Raw genomic sequence first — 22,750 nt, forward strand, 5'->3', positions numbered from 1 at the left:
ACAGGACTTGTGGCCGCAGCGCGGTGGGGATCACCACTCGATCCCCCCAAATGAGGCACCCCCCGTGGAGGGAGAGCTCCGCCTGCCGGATTTTAAAGGGCTTGAAGCCCTCTGCCACCTTGTCCAATGGCCATCCCCTCGAGACCCAGGAAGCGACCTGGGAGAGGATCGGATCGGCCTTGGTGCAGGCCGCGACATCCGCGGCCGAAATTGGGAGACCGGAAGACGCGATGGACAGGACTGAGAGACAGGGCACTAGGGCGGTGTCGGTCTCCGGTAATGGGCAGCGGCTTAAGGCATCGGCATGCCCCAGCTGCTTGCCCGGACGGTACTGCAGCGTATAAGAATACGCTGCAAGGAACTCCGTCCATCTAGTCATTCTGGGGGAGAGGATGGGGGGGGTCGGCTTGTCACCTGCCAAAAGCCCAAGGAGTGGCTTGTGGTCAGTGACAAGGGTGAAAGGCCGACCGTAGAGGTAGTCGTGGAACCTCTTAATCCCGGACACTGCAGCCAGAGCCTCCTTGTCTATCTGGCTGTAATTACGCTCCGCCGAGGAGAGTGTCCGGGAGTAATAGGCCACAGGGGCCTCTAAGCCATTTGGGAGGACATGGCTTAGGACGGCCCCGACTCCATAGGGGGAGGCGTCACAAGCTAACGTCAGAGGCATCCTGTCATTGTACTGGACTAGGACTGCCGCTGACGTCAGAGCTTCTTTGACAGCCGCGAACGCATGCGCTTCGCGGCTCCCCCAGCGCCAGGCCGCAGATCGGTCGAGCAACCGATGCAGCGGCTCGGCTAGTGACGCCTTGTGCGGTATAAAAGGGGCGTAAAAGTTCAGAAGCCCTAGGAACGCCTGTAGCTCCGCCTTGGAGGTGGGAGCAGGGGCGTTCCTAATGGCAGCTACCTTAGACGGTGTAGGGTGGATGCCTTGGGCGTCAATCATGAAGCCCAAGAATTCCACTCTAGGAACAGCAAATGAACATTTGCTGCGTTTCAGTTTTAAACCCGTGCCCCTGAAACGACTGAGGACCTTCCGCAGTACTTCGATGAGTTCTGAGCAGCTGGAAGCAGCGATCAGGACGTCATCGAAATACGGAACCACGCCCGGCAGCCCATGGAGCAGCCGCTCCATCAGGCTTTGGAAGATCCCCGGGGCCACGGAAACGCCGAATTGCAGGCGGCGACAACGGAAAGCCCCACGATGGGTGACGATGGTTTGGGCAGCCGCCGCATCGTCATCCACCGGGAGCTGTTGATAGGCCTGCGCCATATCCAGTTTGGCGAATGTGCAACCCTGCCCCAGGGAATGGAGCAGGTGTTGCACTACAGGGACTGGATAGGGGTTTGCCTGAAGGGCCAAGTTGATCGTCGACTTGTAGTCGGCGCAGATCCTCACCGACCCGTCTGGTTTAATTGGGAGGACGATGGGGGTCTCCCAAGGGGAATGATCAACGGGCTCGATGACTCCCTGCGCCAACAACTTATCCAGTTCGGCGTCAACCTTGGCCCTTAAGGCAAAAGGCACCCTACGGGCTTTCAGCCTAATGGGAGCAACCTGAGGGTCTAAACTTAAAGATATGGGGGTCCCTTTGTAACGGCCTAACTGGCCGTCAAAAACGTCCGAAAATTCCCTTAAGGTGTCCTCAAGAGTGCTAGGAACCACCCGGTGGACCCCCCCAATTGATAATCCCAGGGCAGGAAACCAATCCAGGCCCAGAAGGGCCGGCAAGTCATCCCTGACTATAAGGATGGGTAGCTTTCCCCGGAATTGGCCATAACATACAGAGATAGGGAAGGATCCCAGCGTAGGAATCACCCTCCCTTGGTAATCCCTTAGGGAAACCTCAGATTGCCTTAGGCGTTTCTGGGGCACTTTAGGGCACAGTTTGGCGAAGAGAGACCAGGGCAGGAGGGACCGAGAAGAGCCAGAGTCCACCTCCATCCGGCACGGCTGACCTTCCAGCTGGACGGAGGTCGAGACCTTCCGGGCCCCTGCAACGGCTTGGCTCGCCGTACTGTCAAAAGTAGATGGTTGACTGGTGGACTGGTAGCAATCTTCCGACCTCTTCGGTGGCCGCTGCTGCTGGCGGCGCGGTTGTGCCTGGGAACGGCCGGGAGATTGAAGGAACGAGGGTGCCGGCAATAGGGCCCTGCAGACCTTAGCCAGGTGGCCTTCGCCCTTGCACCGATTACAGATGGCATTCAAAAATGGGCAAGCCTGGCGTTTATGACGGCCTCCGCAACCCCGGCAGGGCACTGCGGACGCCTGTTGGGCTGCAGGTTGCGGTTTCGGCTTCCTTTTAGGCACAGTCCTCATCTGGGCCACCACTTCTTCCTCTGGATCCTCATAAGCCAGGTCGTCCTCGACCATGTGGGCTTGTGGCGATGCGTCAGGCGGTGCTCGCTCTGGTGTGGCAATCTGTAACCGCTCAATGTCGGCCGTGGATTGCTCAGATAGTTCAGCGGCTCGGGCAGTTTCCACGGCCTGGAGGAGTGTAATTCGGTGATTCCGGAACATGCGGCTCCGCAGGTTGACATCGCGGACCCCGCACACAAACTGTTCCACCAAATTTTCCTCAAGGTTGGAGAACTCGCACTGGGCAGCCACCATCCGCAGAGCCTCCAAAAATTGACTGATGGATTCATTCTGTTTTTGGACTCGCCTGCGGAAGGCAAAACGGCGAGCGATGACTGAAGGGGTGGGTGCATAGTGATTCTTCAATCTGGCCATGAGTTCATCCCACCCAAGTTTGTATGCTGGCCGTGGGGCTGCCAAAGCTCTTGCTGAGGCGAACATAGATGGCTCGCAGCATGAGAGGAAAAAGCTGCATTTTTCCTCTTCGGTTTGAGCCTGATTTTTGGAAGCGATCAGGTAACACTCAAACCTCTCCATAAACCCTTCCCAAGATTCTCCGGCCGAACCAAAGGGGGCAAAAGGAGGTAGAGCAGATGTCATCCTGACGGTTGTGAAGGGAGAGATACTGAGGGCCACAAAGAAAATTTTTTTCCCCTCTTCAGGCAGCGTTCGTTGCCGGTCTGGAAGGCGGCAGCTAACTGTCTGTCTCTCTCTTTCCACCCTAGCGTCGCGGAATCGCTGATCCCATCCTCGTCGCCAGTTTAGAGGTTCGGAATGAGGGACGCGACCACAGGGTGAACAGCTAACAGGATTTATTCCAAGCTAAGTATAACAGCGATTCAGTTCATAACCAGCCCGCCAAAACCTTATATACTCGGGCTTCAACCAATCAGAAACAAACATTCAGCCGGCAACAGCCTCCCTCGCGTCCTAACCAATCCGGACGGAGGAGGCTGTTGCTGGCCAGCACAATGGTGCTGAAATACAAGAACAGCTATGCCATTTGCATGGCTTATACATATTAATGAAGCTATGAATATTCAATAGAAAAGGGCACCAATATTTATATTTTGGAGGAATTCACATATAGTTTTAGTATGTTTGTATACTGATTTAGAATAATGTACTGTTATATTTTTGTATGCCATTCTTGTTGGGGGTGGGGGGTGGGGTTAAGTTTCATACTCGGCTTCAAGTGGTCACACAAGACTAGGTTTGTATAGGTTGGGATTGTTGGAAAACATTACTCAAATGCTTTATAAATTAAAACACAAATGTACCATAAATTAACACCTATTTTTGGTTCATCAACTCCTACAAAATGTTTAGGGAAGAAGGTTTAAAGGTTTATTAAAATTTGTATGCCGCCCACTCCCATCGGGACTCTGGGTGGCTCACAGCAAGACAGAAACAGTTTAAATTTAAAAATAGAAAAATACAATATTAAAAATTCACATCATCCATTACATCTAAGCGGGGGCTAGATATCCATCAACAGCCCCAGGCCTGCCGGAACAACCAGGTCTTAACGGCTTTACATAAGGCCGGGAGAGTGGTAAGGGTCCGGATCTCTGCGGGTAGATTGTTCCACAGGGCCGGCGCAGCAACAGAGAAGGCCCTCTCTGCAGGAAAGTATGGGATGGGAGGGTGCATACTAAGTTGAGGCCCAACATGAGTTGCTATCTTACATAGATTTGGATAGAAGATGCATGTATATTGTTTTCTTGGAAACAAATTCTATAACTGAAGAGTTAACACTTGTTTTTAAATTGCATTAAATCTATGAGAAGTTAACTATGCTCTCCAAGTTTCTTGTATCTCAAGATAGCATGAAATGATGCTATTGATTTTTAATATTCATGCACTGAGGTGGTTCTAGGGAACAAGGTTGTCCTCAGACTTCCTTTCAGGTCTCCTAACTGTAGTTAATACTGACCTAGGATATGTATCTTTCGTTGGCATCCCCATGAGTAATTTTTTAGCTAGCTTAAAAATCACTTTAGGCATACAACATACATTTAGAAGTGCCAGTTTAAAAGAAATAAAGAGGGAGAAAAGAAAGAAGTTTTTAAAAAGTAGCTTCTGTTCCTTTTCCAATATTATCATTAGACATTAATTTCTCTCCTTTAGAATAGGATGTAAAGTGTTGTAGAACACATTATTTGTTCACATTATAACTTATTATTATATTAATAGTGTTAGCATCATGATTTTAGAGCTCTTGTTTTATCACATTTAATTTCTAACATATTAGAACACTGTTATTCAGTCTACTTTTTTGTTGCTGATTTCTTTTTCTACATCATGTCGAATATTTGAATGAAAAATGGCTTAGAAATGTTTTTGGTAAATAAAGTCAAATCCTTTGCCACATACTTCTGTGTAACCAATGGATAACAAGAATTTTTTTTGCAGATCTGTGCTTAGTAAACAGCTGCTGAGAAATATAATACATAGACATAATTGGTTTATAAAATATAGATGATTATAGAAACAACAAAGAGATACAGAAAACTTTATGACTTGCAATATTTACTGGATTTCAACAGCCCCCACATATGGTATGGCTAGCATTTATTTTATGAATTTAGACTCTGTTTTTATGCATTCTCTGAGCCCTTGAGTGATTGGTATTTCTTTCTGCAAAAAAGTTATTGAATCATGCCTGACATCTGTGATATTGTACATACTTTCTTTAATGAACAGATGCTGCATAGTAACAAAGACTGATTCCAACTGCCAGAGATATTTTAAGACATAAAGTAGATCATTTAATACATAAATATTTTGGCATGCAGAAAAAATACTGTCCAAACTTGAAGATATCTTGGTAGTGTCTTTTGCATTTGAGCAACCATTACAACATTACATTTCACCATTACATAGTGTTAATAATACTTCCCTTAATTGGTGGCATAAATCTGGCTGCTACAAGTACCATAAAAAACAAATTTAATACAATGTCCCATACATCTGGGCAAGTGGTTGGTCGATGTATTGTAAAATTACAAAAAAATAATTATGGCCAGGTAGGCCAAGGGGGAAAAAATCCAAATGCATGCAGGAAATTTTCCATTAAGTCAAGTTAAATTTTATTTTTCATTTTGCATGTCACTCTTTGAACTGATATTAAAATCTAAGGCTATGTTTCTATAAATGTCCTTTGATAGTAGAATCCAGTTCTACATACTGGGATAAACTGCCACATGTAGAAGGGCAATTTCCTTTGCACTAAATAATCCAGTTTTCTTCCTGTGCAGATACTTTTTGAAGCAAAGTATTTGCAATATTTAACATGTGCAAAGCATTCTTTGTTTGCATATGAAATTCTATGAACAGTAATGGCTTCATCTGTTCAATGTACTGTGAAAATTGAGATTTAACCTAGGCAGCAATTAAGCTGTCTCCAAATCAGAGAAATACAAGAATCTGTATAGTCTCTTGATTGTTTAAAAATCTTCATGTGAAAGAGTCACCCACGAGCTTCTTGGTTTGGTCCCTTTAGGAGACTGGGAAGCACAGAACTCATCCAGATCATTCTTGTGATGGGTTAACCACAACTTACCATTAGCTATGATAGTGCTAAAAAAAATCTGTCCAAATTTCTTTGGTGTAAAGTTAACTATCCTGAAATAAATCCTTGAAGGAAGAATCTAAGAATTTATGAGCCAAATACAGTAACTCCTTTTTGCTAAGTTAATTTCCCTTATTGCATTTCTATCTTTAGTGCCAACTTTTCAAACTAGCATGTTACACATAGATCCAAGCCACTTCTCTGTAGGTATTTTGCAACAGTGAAGAATCATACAGCGGCATACAGTCAATGGAATGAAAAGGATACTGCTTTTCTCATTCCATTAATAATACATCCAACTTGAGCTGAAAGCCAAGCCACAGGCTAGTAAGCAATAACAAAGAAATGCATGCCACATTTTTATCATCAAACCAGGTGCTTGGCAGATTAGAGAACCCAAAGTTGCAATTGTTTCTCACTTTGAAGTCAAATAGTTATCCTAGAGTTATTTTTTCCTGACAGCAACAAATAAAGCAAGCGGCAGCCCTCAGATGGAACGTACAGCCAGCAGCTTGCTTCAAATGCAGCCTATTCTCTTGGGTGGACTGAGGAGGAGGACAACAAGCAAACCCAATCAGGAACAGCGGGTGCAAGATATTTCAACTACAGATTTGGGGTCTGTATTGGCAAACAAAGTTTTGCCTAGATAACCAGGAGCTGCAGCTCACACTAAAACAAAAGGTCTAGCTTAGCATCTTGTGCCGATCAAACACAGTCTTCCGCTGTTCCTGCACTTGACGTTTCCACCTTTCCTGGGCTCCTTCCACTCTCTCCAGCACTGTATTGGTTCTGGCACTGGCTGAGGGGCGTATGGCTGTCAAGGAACAGGGATCCTGCAGTAACAGAAGAAGAAACATCTCAGAGAAAAAGCATTTCAGATGCACAGTAGTAATGCTCCACCTTGGGCTACAAAGACAAATCAAAATATTTTTAAAAACAGAATGGACAGGTATGTTATATTCATGCACACTGTGAAAATAGCAAGGTTAATTGCTCATCATTAACAACAGGAAATATCCCAAGGCAGCGATATTACTGCAGTATGCTTCAGATTATTAAGAATGGTTAGTTACCTTCTATGAAAACAAACACAAAGGAGTTATAGTGAAATGTCTGGATAACATTCTGTCTACCAAAAATATAAATTTCCATAATCAATTCAATCATGTTATATTGCACTGCAGCCATATTCTTTAAAACAAAAGCAGGAGATATTTCTGAAATATAACTCCCTGGTCTCTTTCTTGATCATAATGAGCTGTAGTTCAGAAAACTGTTCTGAAACAAACAGCCTTATTATAGACACTGCTTCAGCATTCTAATTCAAATGAATGAATGACATACAAAATAAAATCCTTTGGTTTTGTACTATGGCTTAATGTGAATTGTGTTGTTTCAGGAAACATAGTTAAAATATTTTCTTCAAAACAAAATGTGCTTGTATTTAATGTGCATGAACTTTAAAGATGTAAGCCACAATCTAAAATGAGATCCTAGAAAGAAATCCAATTCCTTTATGTCACTAATTGTTTAAAGTTGCCTTTTCTAACCAGGTCACCTCCAGACTTCAGAAAACTGCAGTCTCAACTTATCTGCAGTGTTTCAGCTTGGAAATGTGAGTTCTGAGTGTTGATTATAGAAACAGATTTTGAGGCATATCTTGAACCCTCTTCAGGCATTCTGCTGTCTGGAAAAGATGAAGATGTGTGTGCACTGGGGAGAAGGGTATCTAGAGGGAAAGGGCTGTATACTGAACAAGGTACGCTCTGTGTCTGGGAAGACTTCCATCACTGTGCATATAGAAAACATTATGTGAATAAATATGTGAATAAGTGAATAAGCATACATGGAGGTTTCTACATACCAATCACTTTGTTCTGTAAAGTGATTCTTATGTAGAAATCTCCACTGCTGAACACATAGATTTAAAAGTCTGATTACTGCCAAGCCTTCCAGAATCTCATGCTTTCCAAAATTATTAGCTTTTAATTCCCACAATCTACTAAGTGAGGGATTGTGGGAAGCAACATGCAGAGCATAGCAGATTCAGGTAATCCAAATGGGGGGGAAATCTGTTTAAAGAGCATAAAACTCACCTCTGACTCTTCTTCATTGTGCAGGGGCTGAGTATAGGCATCAGGTTTGCGGATAAAAGGGTCAACTACCATTAAAAAGACCATGTAGAGTAGAAGAGCTCCAATCACTGAGAGATAAATGATGATGATAATCTGCATGAACACAAAATGTCATCAAAGATCCTGGATAAAAGAACATATTTTAAGCAAAGCATCAACATCTATATTGTAATAGAGGAAATCAGCTAAAAAATTACCAGTGCTTAGAAAGATCAAAATATGGACAAAGATACCAGATTTGGATTTTCCCCAATCTGATGCTTTTTCAATCTGCTGGAAGCATATGCAGTTATGCAGATTCAAAATTCTGCATTGTTGAAGACATCAGATTTAAGAAAGGATGAATAAAATAATACCTTTCCCAGAAAAGTTGAACAGTCCAAAACCAAACATTTATATACAGTACATAACTAAAACATGACTAAAATTATTTCTTTGATCTCTTAAGGAAAAATCTAAGATATGGTTCTTAAATGCAGCTTTCACTACAAAGTAATATGTATAAGAGAAACACTAACCAGAAATACCAATATAGACCCTCTTGCCTCAATCTCACAATCCTAATTTCTTTGTGAGTATATTTTCAGATTCTTTTTAGTTTCCTTGGCGGTTGTCAACAGCCAAATTCTTAGTTCTATACAGTGACAACAGAAGACTGAAAAAGCTGGTATTTTACCTTGATGGTCGTGGTACTTCGTTCTTCATACTTGCACTCACACAACAGGCAATATGCCTCCACATCATGTCCTGGCACTGGCATAGGGTCCACCACATGCAGGCAGTTACTGTAGTTGTGAGAAACAAGAAGCAACAACAGGCATCAAAAACCTTTTATCATATGGAAGTTCATCTGTTTTCAAGGATACATAGTATAATGTAACATTTAGCTGGCTAATTTTGAGACTGTTATTACCTCACTGTTAATTCCCTTGGCAGATATGCAAATAGATAAAATTTACATGATGAAAGTATCCAATTGATCAGACTGAAAGCATGAGACTACTTCATTTCGCTGTCTTCCTATACTGAAGAGCAGTTTTCAAACCAGCTTTTTAGAACAATCTCATCTTGCAAACATTCTATGAGCTTTGAAAATCTCTTTTGAAATTTGTCTCACCAATCTTTCTGTGATACATTGTTCTTGTAAATCTGTCCTGTTATATTCCGATATGGTGGGCAGACACACTTACAGCGGATGTCTTCAAATGTCTATAGAAGAAAAATAGGACATAACTTGAATATGTGTGACCAATAGTTTTCCCTCATTGCAAAGTAAAGTAGTTAACGATACTCTTTCCAGTCATGTCATATTGTGCTGGAGAATCTGTGATCCTTCATATTTTGGTTGTTATAACAGTTTTACTTCAGTAACATTTATTTATTTAAGAAAATTTGTATGGCTGTCCATTCACTCTCAGCGACTCTGGGCAAGCTTACAAAAAATGAAAATCCAATATACAAAAAAAAATAAATAATACTCTTCCCCGGCAACAACAACCAATCAAATAAGGCACTTGATGAACTCCCAGACACTTTGGAAAAACCAGATCTTCAGGGCCTTGCAAAAGAATGTCAATGTGGAGGCCACTCTAATCTCCACAGGGATGTTCTAAAAAGAGGGAAGGCCCTTCTGGGCCCCACCAGATGTACCTCCATAGGAGAGGGGACCCACATTTCCTGACTCCCAGCTCTGGTAGGTCAGAGAGATGTAACCAAGAAGAGATGGTCCTTCTGATAACCTATCTCCAAGCCATGTGGGGGTTTATAAGGTGACAACCAGTATCTTGAATTGTACCCAGAAGCAGATTGGTAGTACAGGAGAGATGACACCTGAACACATCTACACAAAACAACATGGTCCACTGCATTTTGAACCAATTGGAGCTTCCAGATTCTTTTCAAAACCAACTCCTTGTACAGAGTATTACAATAGTCAAGATAGGAGGTTACTAGGGTGTGATTAACTGCAAGGAGGGATCATTGGTCCAAGAAAGAGCATAACTGATGCACAAGCCATAGCTGCACAAAGGACCTCCTGGCCATGACTGCTACCTGCTCCTTCAGCAGGAATTGTGAGTCCAGAAGAACCTCCACATTACACACTGGATCTGTCTTGTGGCAGTGCCACCCCTTCCAAGACCAGAGACAGAAATTCTCCATGGACCAAAGAACCCCAAATCCAGTCTCATTTGGTCTTTCAAGGAATCAGTTTCAGCCCATTGCTCCCCATCCAGCATATAAAATTGGACATTAATCGCTGAGGGCAATAATCTTGGTATATAATGGAATTAAAACGTATAAGAATAAATAGAATGTTTAGTGAATGATTAAACACTGAACAGGGAATAAGATAAGGATAGAGATCTCCTTGTTTGACATATCCTTGATTAATGTATTTGTGAAATAAATAGATAAGGAAAGTTTGTGGTGTCATTAGATATGTGATGAATGGGGCCATGAACATAAATACAAATATTTGTATTTAATAATATTGTGTTGTTGGCTGATAAGACAATATGATACAATGAAGAGCATGGATCTGAAAGTATAGATGAATGCTGAGATAATTGTGTTTATAAAAAAAAATAGAGTGAAAGATTGCAGACTATATTCAGATATAAAAAAAAAGCAAGTAAATGAATTCGGGTTTGTCTGTAGAAATTAATCCATAAACATTTTTTTTATTTAATTATAAACTAATTTTTCTCTCTGTTTTCCTCCCTCACCTTGCTGGCCTCAAATGATGGTATTAGGATACACCAAACAATGGCTGCAAGTGACACCGATTTCATGATTTCTCAGATGTGTAAATGAACATTACCTAGAGGGTGGAGGGAAAACAACAGAAATCAGCCATTTTTTTTAATAACATTATAGACATTTAGGTATCACAACTCATCTGATAAAATGTGACAAGCTGGTTACCACAGCATATGTGTAATTTTGACGATACCTCCTCCTTTTAGGGCCTGAAAACCTGAAGCAATAAAATTGTGTATCAAAAGCCAATAGTTCACAACAGATTTGGAGGTTGCACAAGAACTTGTAGCGTATGTAGAAGAGAAGAGAAAATCAGCCCTTTCCTATTCATTGGACAATTTCAATAGAATCAGTTTTGCATTAATTTTAAATATAGCTCATTACATACTACCGTTTTATCATATGTTACACCTTGTGCTTTTCTGCAACTAGATTAGATTTTCTACAATTCAGTTTCAGTTCAGACTACATAAGAAATAATCTAATAACAGTAAAAAATATAAAAACAGGAAAGATGAATTCATTTGAATCATATTTTCACACTTTAAAATTTCATATCCTTTTAAGTAACCTGGAGGCCACAGTTTAACTGATTTTCCATGTTCACTAAAGAACAAAGCTTTTCAGCTGCATTGGCTACATCTTTATCTTATCACTTTAACAGTAGAGTAATGAAAATTACAATAGCAGGAAAGAAATATGCATTTATTTTTCCAAAAATGGTAGATGTTGAAGTTAATCAGTGGTCAGTCTTGATAAAAGTTGAGATCCCAACAGCTATTTCTCAAAATGTAAATAAAAAATAAAAAAGAGCAATTAAGTTAGATTAGATCATCTTTTACTAAGAAAGTTGTGTAAACATGAACCTTTTCCAAGTTCCATTTTACTGAAACATTGAAAAGCAAAAACATTCTTAGTAAGATACTTACTAAGATCTTACATATGCATATCTACCACATACATAAATATCTATCACATTTACACACATTTTGGAAAGTTTCAGCTTTTAGGCAGCAATCAAACAAACACTTGAACACAAGAAAAGCCAGTTGAGTCATATAAAAGAGACCATAAAACTGTGTCATCTGCAAAGAATGTGAACTGAATGCTTCAGTCTTAGACCACACCAAGGGTGGGTTCATTCTCGGTTCTGTTTGTGTAGCTTTATTTATTCACAATATTGGGGCTGCTTGGCTCCTCTCCAATGCTCTGGGGGTTTTAGCTGATTTCCCAGCATATGTTTAAAAACAGAGTGTTTGGTGACATCTCAAATTGCTCTCAGTTTATACTCTGGGGGATCCATAACAAACATCAATAGATTTATCAAGAAACTCTCTTGAAAGCGAAGAAAGCCTGCTGGGGCAGATTGTACTTATGTAAGATATGTCCAAGTTATTCCTGGATGCCTGAGAAGCTGAAGAGAGACCCAAAGGAATCATAATGAGTTTGATGAAGCTTCTGAAGCATATCTAATACATACATACTTAATACGTTACCCTTCACAGTATCTGGATAAGATTTTGCATAAATGTAAAGATTTCAGAATAATCTTCCCCTTCCTATGCAGTGCCTGGTCTAGACTTCTTCATAAGACAGAATGATGATGGATAGTGCCATGTTTCCTTCCAGCGTGCAGCGCCGTAACAATTGAATAATGTCACCTGGAATAAAGGCTGTATATAATGAACCCCACTTCTTATGCAATCTGTAGACTCTTTTTTGACTACCAGTGCAATCTTCCAATTATCAAACCCACCGCTATGGGAAATGTCTGGCAGAACTCAGAAGTCTCCAGCTATATTCTTTCTAGCGCTATGAGGTCTAACCAAGCCATTCTGACATCACGGCTAGCTATCCAAGCCATTTTGACATCATTCTATTCTGTGACAGTCCAGAGAATGCTTTGAAATTTGTACCCAATTTAGTTGGATAAATATGAAAGCCAAAGTTCTACTCTCACACTGAAATTACCCAATCTGGAAAAAGCATAAATGAGGAATGGCACATATTGATTTTTTGTTTAAATGTATGCCAATTTCTACATGTTCAAGAAGTGACCAAATTAGAAATTAATCGTGTAAGTAGTCCTCATTTTAGAACTACAATTGAGTGCAAAATTTTCATTGCTAAACGAGGCATATATTAAATGATTTTTGTTCCATTTTACCACCTTTTTGCCACAGTTGTTAAAGCAGATCACTACAGTTAAATGACTTATGCAGTCATTAAGCAAATCTGGTTTCCTCCTTTTGTCTTTGTTGTTGGAATCTGGCTGGGAAGGTTACAAATGATGATCACATAACTTGGGAACAGTGCAATTATCATAAATGCAAGTGGCTAAGCACCTAAATTTTGATCATGACTGTGACTGTAACCTTATGAAAACCAGTAATAATTCACATTTTCAATGCTATTGTAACTTTGAAACTGATACTAAACAAATGGTTGTAAATCGAGGACTATGTATAACCACACAACCTGAGCTGGAAAAACTTTCCTGAATCTCAGATGCAGTTATTGATTTGGAAATGACACCATCTGCAACTACAGTTTGAATCTATATTTTAAGTCAAGCTCAGACTAAAGAGTGATGGGTCTATGCAGGGACTGAAGAGATACACACCCACTCCAATCATTTCTTAGAGATGCCTTGAGAAACTGGGTGACCATCTGATGGGAAAGGAGTCTCCTCACACCCCATCTCTCCCCACTCCTATGATTTCTACACACTCTCCCCATCCCAAAGCATGTCCTGTAAAGAAAGACTGTATTCCTTGTGTGTTCTCTTATTCCCGGAGTACTTCATTAAAACCCCAAAGGTGCTTTTTCAAAAGGCAACTAGACTTTCTTTCTTTTTCCCTGAAGACGTTTCCCTTCTCATCCAAGAAGCTTCTTCAGTTCTGAAGTTTCTTGGATGAGAAGGGAAACATATTCAAAGGAAGTCCAGTTGCCTTTTAAAAAAGCACCTCTGGGGCAACCATGACCTGGATGACTTAAAATCTCCACATACATTCTTCACTAAAGCATTTTTCTTAAGCATTTGCTAAAGTTTACACTCTTCTTCCTCTTTGTGGTGTAGATTACTTGAAATTTAAAGGGAAGGAAGATGATGACGAGGCTTTTCCCACTACTCAGGGGGGGGGGGTTATAGAGGGGAAAGAGCTAGGAAGCTCTCTTGCACAATGACCAGATTGCACAATGGCCAGATTTCTCAGAATGTTTAACTTTGATGGCCAACATCTCCCATAAAATGTTCATGTGATACATCTGCGACTTAATTTTTCTTCATTACGCAGAATTTGGATTTTTTATATATAAATGAAAAGGTGAAGATTGTATATACACGTCATGATGAAAAACATGCCCAATTAAATAAGGGTGTATTTTGCTGCAACTCCTGAAGGAACGGCAACCGTTCATAGTTACTAGCTTCCTACCTGCTGATCAGCTTCTCCTGGCGCTTTAAATTCCCTTTCAGAGCATACCATTTTCCAGGGACACGAACCACCAGAAAAACACGCAGATCAACGGGCAGAGGTCGGATTCTTCCAAGCTTCGCTACACCCACAGTACCACAAGCTAAGGAAAGTGCTCTCCGTTTTCTCTCAACCCTCATCGGAGGTTTTATGCTATTGGCGACGGAACAAGAGACTCACCTAGCAGCGCAGGCTCCTAGAAACCGTCGGGTCCGCCTTTCGCTGTCATTTTCTGCGACATCACCATAGTAGACGTTGCTCGGAACCAACCAAATCCGCTGCCGCGATTTAAGGGACCATTAATGATTTTCAAGCCTTCTAGTAACAAGAAAAAAAGTCATATGACTGCGCTCTGTGGATTCCAGGGTTGACTGCAAAATATTAAAATAGGAGAGGCGAAAAGGCTGCGTAGCTGTTCCTCAGGATGTGGGGTTAAAGAAGTAATGTCGTTTTACCGATTTAATCTGTTACGAGAGTCACGGGAGCCCTGTACATTTGCTCCAACGATTTGGAAAACAACTTCAGTGGTAGCTTTTTATTGCCTGTAAAAAGGTGCTTTCGGGTTGTTTTACATGCATCCTTGCCTTGCTACCTTTGAGCACCATCACAACAGCAAAAGGAGACGTTCTTAGCAGTGCCAATGAATATCTTTTAAATTGATATTGTTTTATTTGTTTCCTAGTATAGTTCGATTGCTTATTAGTAACCCATGACTATCACTAAGTGTTGTATCTTATGATTCTTGACGAATGCATTCTATTTTATTTTTCTTTATATACACTGAGAGCATATGCACCAAAGACAAATTCCTTGTGTGTCCAATCACACTTGGCCAATAAAGAATTATATTCTATTCTAGAATGTTTTTCCCACTATAAGCCGTTTCTGTGAGCATGAAGCCATCCTTTCTATCTATGAAGCCACTATGTTGGCACATAATCATCGCCCATGGATTTTCTGACCCCCGTCTGATTTACATTGTACAGCAATTTGGGGGGGTGGAGTGGCGGAGTAAAAGGAGACTAATGTTCGCAAATGCATTGTATTGCCTATGGCCATTCCCCCCCACCCTTGTCGATTAATCATCTAAATGCACATCAACCTGGTTCCAGTTGTGAAAACAAAATTCATAAAATAGTGTCTTTGAATATCTGCAGTTCTACTTCAGCAGGAATCAACTCGTCTTAACCTGTCTCGAGAGTTTGATTAAAAGGTGGAAAGAGCAGCATTCTGAGTATTCGGGAAGAAAAGTTGAAACAAAAATACTCGCATATCCCCCCCTCAAAAAAAAGCAATAAATTGTTCGATGTTGCAATCAGTAGTTATTTTTCAAATTCTCCCCAATTTCACTCGATTGCCTTCGCTGCCACCGACGGGCTAACTTGAAATTGGTACAGTGGCATTGGCCGGATGTGGCGTCAGCAAAGACAGCTGGGAAATTGCGAGCCGGCAAGTGTGGGCACAATGGCTGCTGAAGTGGATTGCATTCTGAAACTAGGAGGTAGTGCATTGACGCAGAAAAACCAGTTGGAGACGCTGAAAACGGAGTCCTTGCGGAGGGCGGCTGTTCTTGTTTCGAAGCTCTGGGAGGCTGGAGAGAGACGATGCATCATCGTGCACGGCGCAGGGTAGGAACGCATGCGAAGTAGCGGAAGGGTTCTGCCTTTCAGCCAAGGTGCCAAATGGGCGTCATCGGTTCCTTCTGGCGCCTCGGGATAAATTGGACTTCAACTCTCACCTTTCCGAAACAATTTAATTAATGAAAGGAGGTTAAGTAATTAATGCCAATGAAAGGAAGTTAAGTCACACACTCCTGGAGGGGTACAAAGTTAAGGAAGACCGCGGAGCGAGTCCCTCTGACTTGAGAGGGTGATTGCACTATGTTTAAATTTGCACGGGCAACAAATACATCCTGTAACGCAGCCATGCGTATTTTTATTTGGAAGGAAGTTCCCAGTTTTCCCAATGAATCTTGTTCCTGGGATTTCACCAAGAAGATGCATTTTAGCTGCGTTTTAATGGGTTTTTGTGGTTGAAGTGCCTAGAATCGTACACGCAGCGTGTACTGGCATCATGATTTGAGAAAATAATAAACCGTATCTGTAAAAGAAAAATGACAACGATTTTTTTTAAAGAAAACCTTTTGTAGTTTATTAGTTGCATGGTTTTGCATAATCCAGCAAGTCTTGTGATTTTGAAGGGTCAAACAGTAGAAAATAAAGGGAGAAAAATCTGGATTATACAGAGTTCAGAAAATAAAAAACGAAGTTAAGAAACAAATGTAAGAGACTATCTCTGCAAATCTCTGCACATTTTCTTATAAATAAGTCCTCAACGTGCTCCATGAATTGACACCCAAGAAATGTATGGAATAATTTTATGTGGGAATACAATCCTGGGTTGTATAAACAGGCATAGAATCAAGATCAGGTGCATTATTAGTACTACTTTATAAAACCCTAATAAGACCAGACCTGGAATACTGTAACCAATTTTGGTCATCATACTACAAAAAAGATGTTGAGACTTTGGAAAAGGTTCATAGAAGAGCAACTAAGATGATCAAAGGCCTGGAGACTAAAGCATATGAAGAACAGCTGCAGGATTTGGGTTTGGCTAGTCTAAAGAAAGAAGAATTTGGGGTGACATAAGAGCAGCATTCCAGTACTTGAGGGACAGACACAAAGAACTGGGTCAAATTATTATCTAAAGCACCAGAGGACAGGACAAGAAATAATGGTTGGAAACTAATCAAAGAGAGAAGCAACCTGGAATTAAGGAGAAACTTCCTAACAATGAGGACAATTAATCAGTGGAACAGCTTGCCTCCAGAAATTGTGGCCACTCCATCACTGGATATTTTTAAGAAGAGTCTAGACCAGGTGTGTCAAACTGGTGGCCTGTGGGCCGGATGCATCACATGCAGGCCATGCCTACCTCAGCTCTGTGAAGGGGAAAATGTTGCGATATGTCAAGTGACATCAACCTGACATGGCAAATTTTACACCCGTGGTCTAGATAATCACTTATCTGAAATAGTATAGGTTATCCTGCTTGAGCAGGGGTCTGGACTAGAAGATCTCCAAGGTCCCTTCCAGCTCATTCATTCATTCATTCATTCATTCATTCATTCATTCATTCATTCATTCATTCATTCATTCATTTATAGCTCCTGTTGGATACATTAATTAGGTTTACAGACTATTTTAAGTCATAGTTTGATTAACCCTGGTTTATTGAAGAATCCACAAAGGGTTAGATTCAGAGAAGATGTCTCAAAGGTGCTTTTTCAAGAGTCTTCAAAGAAAAACCAGAAAGTCCAGTTGCCTTTTGAAAAAGCACCTTTGGGACAACCATGACTTGGATAACTGAGAATCTCCATAGACATTCAGAGAAGATGCTTATTAAACAATTTATATGGCCACCCAACTGACACATAGTGATACTGGGCGGTATACAGAAATAAAAACCCAAGAGTTTTAAACCCATAAATCCTAAATCAGTAATCACAGGGCAGGGCATGGATAGCATTTCAAACAAAACAATCAAAGCTGGATTATCTAGCCAGCTGTATTGATGTATGCAATATTATCATATTAGAAAAAACAATTGCTGTTGGATAGTTTCTCATTACAATTAATGGGGAAAATTGATATACTAACATTTAATCATTAATTTAAAATTAATAAACAAAACTGAAGACTTTATTTTTGAATTGGTCCAGTCTTATCAAATAACCATAATCAAGATTCAAGCATTTAATAATACAATTTCTCATGTAACTCTCTGTGGCTAGAAGTTTTGTTTTCTTGCCAGTAAATTGCTGCAAGGGGCATGAACTGCTTCCAGTGACTAAACTCAGCAGCTCTAATTTAATATATATGAAATAAGGTATATTTTATATATAAACATATGCAATATTTGATCCACATCCTCCTAATTACTGATTCCCTATTTATTTAATAAACTCATTTACTATGTGTTTGAAGTGAAAGCAAATATTTATAATGACAAATAAAGAATTGAGTAAAAGCTCCTTGGTTTTGGTCTTTCAAGTATCTCATAGTAGAGTATTTTGTGGATATTTCCTGAGAGAGATATTTCTTTAGGAGGCAATTGCATAGAGAATTGAGATGCCTCTTCGTTGCCATATTTTCCTTTGGCATATCAGGTGCACCTTCAGAGTTCTAAAAATCTGGGCAACCAATGGAGAAAAGGAGGAGGAAAGTCACTCAGGTATTACTGAAACAGCAGGAGATAGACTGCTGGAAATTAGGCAACAGCATGAAGGTTTTGTCAGGCACAATGACTCTAACGCCCACAAGAGACAGCTCCATGCCCAGATGGTTACACTCCTCACCGTGCATTAAGATGTCACATATGGAGTCAGAGTTGGCACCTGCTCCAGTGACTCTGCCATGTTTCTTCTTGCTATGGATTTAGGGGAGAAATATACAGCTATAAACATGTATAGAACAGGCAAAGGTAAGGCTGCACTGAGGTATTTTCACTGTCCAAGGTTGGAGTTGACAGACAATTGTTTTGACAGTGGTGGCGGCTGTGATTGCACCTTGATGCATGGTAGTTGCCTTTTAGGCTGCAATGCCTAAGAACGGAGCTTCATGTTAATGACTAACCCAAGGGAGGATTCATAATGTGTGTTCATGAACACTGTACAGAGGGGCTGGCTAACATCTATGCCTCACTCTCCTGTTGATTACCTGTGGGCTGCAAAAGATGATAGGGCACCTGTGGGCCAGAAATTTAAGATCCCTAATATATGTTTTCAACTGTAGTTTAGCAACTTTTTTTTAAATGTTCCTTTGCAGAATTGATTTTTCTCTGATACGTCTCAAAATATTTTTCTTTTCTGAGTCACTAAAGTTAAAAATGATGTCTCCTTGTATTTTTATCCTGGCATGGTAGTGAAAATAGAAAAATATGTTAATTAACATTCTTAAAATGTATAATCCTATCAAATGATAAGTGCAGTCTGCTTGTTATTGTGTGGTATTGCAACTAAATAAATGAAATAAATGGATGCTTCAGGTATTTTAAGTTATATTTAGCACATGTTTGTTTACTGGCCTTGAGTTCTTGAATAAACCACACAAAGTGGTGGATTATCTGGTCTTTTGTTCCTTATTTTATGGCACAGGATTAATGTCAGCAAAGCTCCTGAAATAAAAGAAAGAATTAATTTGAGACCTTTATAGAAAGTGCAGACTGCAATTATGCCCTGTAATCCCAGAATCAATTGAGATGGAAAGTGAGAAGAGATGGTGTTGGTGTCAAATTGAAGTAGTCATTCCAAGCTTGAGTTGATTGGGATCATAACAAGGATTTTGATGGTATTCAACTCTATTTCTCAGATCTGAAACTGCAGAAGTTTAGACAGATTTAGATCAGGACTTGGGACAATAAATTTAAACTAAGTGAAACAGGGATATTGGCCAATAAAGCCGAACAGAAGAAATGAAGTTTTTTATAGGTTGTCCCTAAATGTATGTATTTGAAGGAAATATATTTATGAAATCGCTTTGATGAAGTAAAATGATTATTTCTCTCATCCAGATCATCTTGATCAAACCTGATCAAGAAGTAAGACCAATTTGTTTATCCAAGGTCTAAGATGTTCCTTGACAGTAGAAAATACTCTGAAATTAATTGAGAATCATTGCATATCTTCAAATAAATACCTTTCTGACATCCTGCAAGACTTGGTCAAGAGACTAAAACTGAACTCTGGTAAGATTGGTGGATGGCAATGTCCAGACTTGGGAAATAGGCAACTTTTTTTTTGAAGGATCAGATAGGGATGTTACTGAATTTTAATACCACATAGCCCTAAGTGGCATGGACAATGGGAAGTAGGAAGTGGTTATGGGAAATATCATGCAACAACATCTACCTGTCTCTATTCCTCTGGCCCTTGTACAGTTCAAGGACATGTTATACATTGTTTTCTTCACCTTATCATTTGACAATTTTGTTATTGACATTGCCACTTATGCTTGTTTTATCTTTGGTGCATAATTATATTGGGTTAAGAAAATATACCTATGTGGTTGCTAAGAGTTGACAGTGACTTGATGTCACATAATCATCAAAAGCCTTGCCAAGCATTATGAACCTTGATTACTTGCTATGTGAGAAATTCAGATAATTTCCTTCATTTATTCGTTCGTTTGTTCGTTCCTTCCTTCCTTCCTTCCTTCCTTCCTTCCTTGCCAACAGTCACCCTAATAAAATCATCTTCTTTCCTAGGGTAGTGGAAAAAAATGATGTGAGCCGGGACCCTGATAGTGCAGAGTTTTGCTGTCTGAGTGAGTCAGTGTATGAAAAGCCACTTATGTATAACACATTTCTTGAAATGCTACACATATAATTAAATACAAGATGAAGCCTAACCTTTTTATTCAGGACTAAATAAATAGCCTTATTTAGTACTCAAGTCTTGAAAGCGTCTTTCAGAAGCGGTATTTGATCCATAAAATAACCTTTGTGATAGCTTCTTTCTTTCTTGCCTTTCTGAAGTCCCAAGATTATGAATATGAAGAGATAACTATTACCCATGCTGAGATTCAGGAATATATTATCAACTGCCTATATTATTTTCCTTGTTCTTAAGTAAATTTATAAATCTTTTTAATAGGGAGAAATATAATTATGAAGTCTGAAATTGCTAGTTTAAAATCTGAATTTTTCTGGAATGATTTCGTATCTTTGCTAACTTAAGGAATGGGCATATGGATAAGATTTCCCACAGAAATTATTATGTTCATTAGTTATCCAATATCCAGCTTTTTCTTGCTTATTATGACATGATATTTTATAGACAGCCTCCATCATGTCAGAATATTGACTTAAAGATACTTCGTTTATTTTAATAAGAGTGAAGTTTCATTTCCAGCAGGTGGCAGTAGTTGTCACCTTTGATAAAATACATTGCTGTTATTTCAGCGGAAAGATGGAAGAAAAAAGACAACTGTTCTGCCTCAAGCGTTGTAGGCTTGCTGGGGCATGCAGTTAACTCCACGCTTAGGAATCTCTTTCAGATCAAGTTTATTATCAGGCATTTTTAATAGCAAAACTTACAGTTCAGTGTTAAGATACTTCTGACTTTCCATGATCTGTCTCATCACCTAGTGTAAAAAGATGATGATTTCATTCCTGTGTTGAGCGGAGAGACAGATAATACTACTCAGGTTCACAAAAGCATTTAAACTGCCCTGCTATAAACTTTGTATGTGGGCAAGATGCCCCAGTGTCCAATCATAAACAGAGATGTGATCACATGTCATGGAACTACATTTCCCATAAGGCAGTCTCTGCTTACATTTCCCATGAGGTAGTTTCTTAAAGGAGACAGTTCTTAATTCCTACACTAGCTATATACTGCTAGGGTAGCGCAACAACCACCAGCTAGTGGATAGATTCAGTGGGAGTAGTGATGAGGGCAGCATTGGAAGACCTGAAGGAACAAGTTAGGAACAGATCAGCAAAGAAAAATGGTTGATAAGAGTTGAAAATGATTTGATGGTACATAACCATCCAAAACCCTGCTCAGCCATTATGAACCCAGAGTACTTGCTAGGGAGAAATTCAGATAACTTCTCTACTCCTTCCCTTGCCATCAGTCACCCTAGTAAAACTGTTTTATAAGACCCAGGATCCTCATATTGCAGACTTCTGCACTCTGCATGATTCAGTGTGCATATAGCCAGACATGGTTTTCCTTCTGCACATGTACATGTTTGCTTTAAACATGCAAATTCTGCAAGGCAGTTAGAATCAGTGGGCATTGGAGCTTAATAAACATGTTCAGATGTTCAGTTCTCTGGCTGCATGAATAGGGCTAAAGACCCAAAGGAAACCACAGACGATACAGTCCTTAAACATGTCAGTAGTTCAGTGAGTTTTATTCCCAGATAAGCATGAATAAAATACAAGCTAAGCAGTAATGGCATAGTGTGATAGGAAGGTGATTAAAACTTTGTAAAAGTTGGGTAGATTCTGTTTACTCCTTTTTGATTCTGGCAGTTTTCTGATTATCACTCATGGAATTATTGAAGCAGAATATTTGCCTGGAAGGTCTGAAAGTGTAGTACGCTGGCATCCAGCGGAGCTGGCAGCAGAATTGGACAGTGAGGAGATTGGGGAGGAACATGGGCCAGTCCTGGGGGCTGAGGACAGGAATAGGAATAGGAATAAGTTTATTTATAGGCCGCCCTTTTCCCTGAGGGGACTCAGGGCGGCTAACAACTTATATGGGAGGGGGATACATACAGTAACATATAACATAACACGTAATTAAAAGAATAACAACATTCATTCAGCATTCAGGTGGGGGCGAATCAAATCTTTACCCCCAGGCCTGACGGGATAGCCAGTTCTTGAGGGCTGCGCGGAAGGTCTGAAGGGTGGTGAGGGTACGAATCTCCACGGG

At 40.4% G+C, this 22,750-nt stretch overlaps 2 protein-coding genes across 4 annotated transcripts in view; one reads left to right on the forward strand and one right to left on the reverse strand.

The window, feature by feature from the left end:
- Positions 1-5,034: 5,034 nt before the first annotated feature.
- TMEM9 (transmembrane protein 9) lies at positions 5,035-14,590 on the reverse strand. Of its 2 annotated transcripts, none has more exons than XM_032218476.1 (6): positions 14,482-14,590; positions 10,792-10,886; positions 9,183-9,274; positions 8,742-8,850; positions 8,027-8,158; positions 5,035-6,763 (listed from the first exon to the last, which is right to left on the reverse strand). In XM_032218476.1, exons 2-6 carry the CDS (start codon positions 10,855-10,857, stop codon positions 6,614-6,616), a joined length of 549 nt encoding a protein of 182 aa, XP_032074367.1. In that variant the 5' UTR covers positions 10,858-10,886; positions 14,482-14,590; the 3' UTR covers positions 5,035-6,613. The 2 variants fall into 2 exon arrangements, with proteins under 2 accessions (XP_032074367.1, XP_032074366.1); XM_032218475.1 differs by having other exon boundaries at positions 14,263-14,590.
- Positions 14,591-15,749: 1,159 nt separating this feature from the next.
- LOC116508689 (isopentenyl phosphate kinase-like) overlaps positions 15,750-22,750 on the forward strand; it is a 30,341-nt gene continuing 23,340 nt past the window's right edge. For both annotated transcript variants that reach the window (XM_032217331.1, XM_032217332.1), the window contains exon 1: positions 15,750-15,929. In XM_032217331.1, coding sequence (XP_032073222.1) covers positions 15,766-15,929 — 164 coding nt within the window. In that variant the 5' untranslated portion in view covers positions 15,750-15,765. The remainder of the gene's footprint in view (positions 15,930-22,750) is intronic.

Source organism: Thamnophis elegans, chromosome 5 (assembly GCF_009769535.1).
Source record: "Thamnophis elegans isolate rThaEle1 chromosome 5, rThaEle1.pri, whole genome shotgun sequence".
Classification (NCBI taxonomy): Eukaryota; Metazoa; Chordata; class Lepidosauria; order Squamata; family Colubridae; genus Thamnophis; species Thamnophis elegans.

Coding starts and splice junctions, on each gene's coding strand:
- TMEM9 (XM_032218476.1), bottom strand. CDS start 10,857: ATGAAATCGGTGTCACTTGCAGCCATTGTTTGGTGTATCCTAATACCA. Junction 8,851..9,182: donor AATGTATCACAGAAAGATTG/GTGAGACAAATT, acceptor TCACAACTACAG/TAACTGCCTGCATGTGGTGG. Junction 6,764..8,026: donor ACAATGAAGAAGAGTCAGAG/GTGAGTTTTATG, acceptor CTGTTACTGCAG/GATCCCTGTTCCTTGACAGC.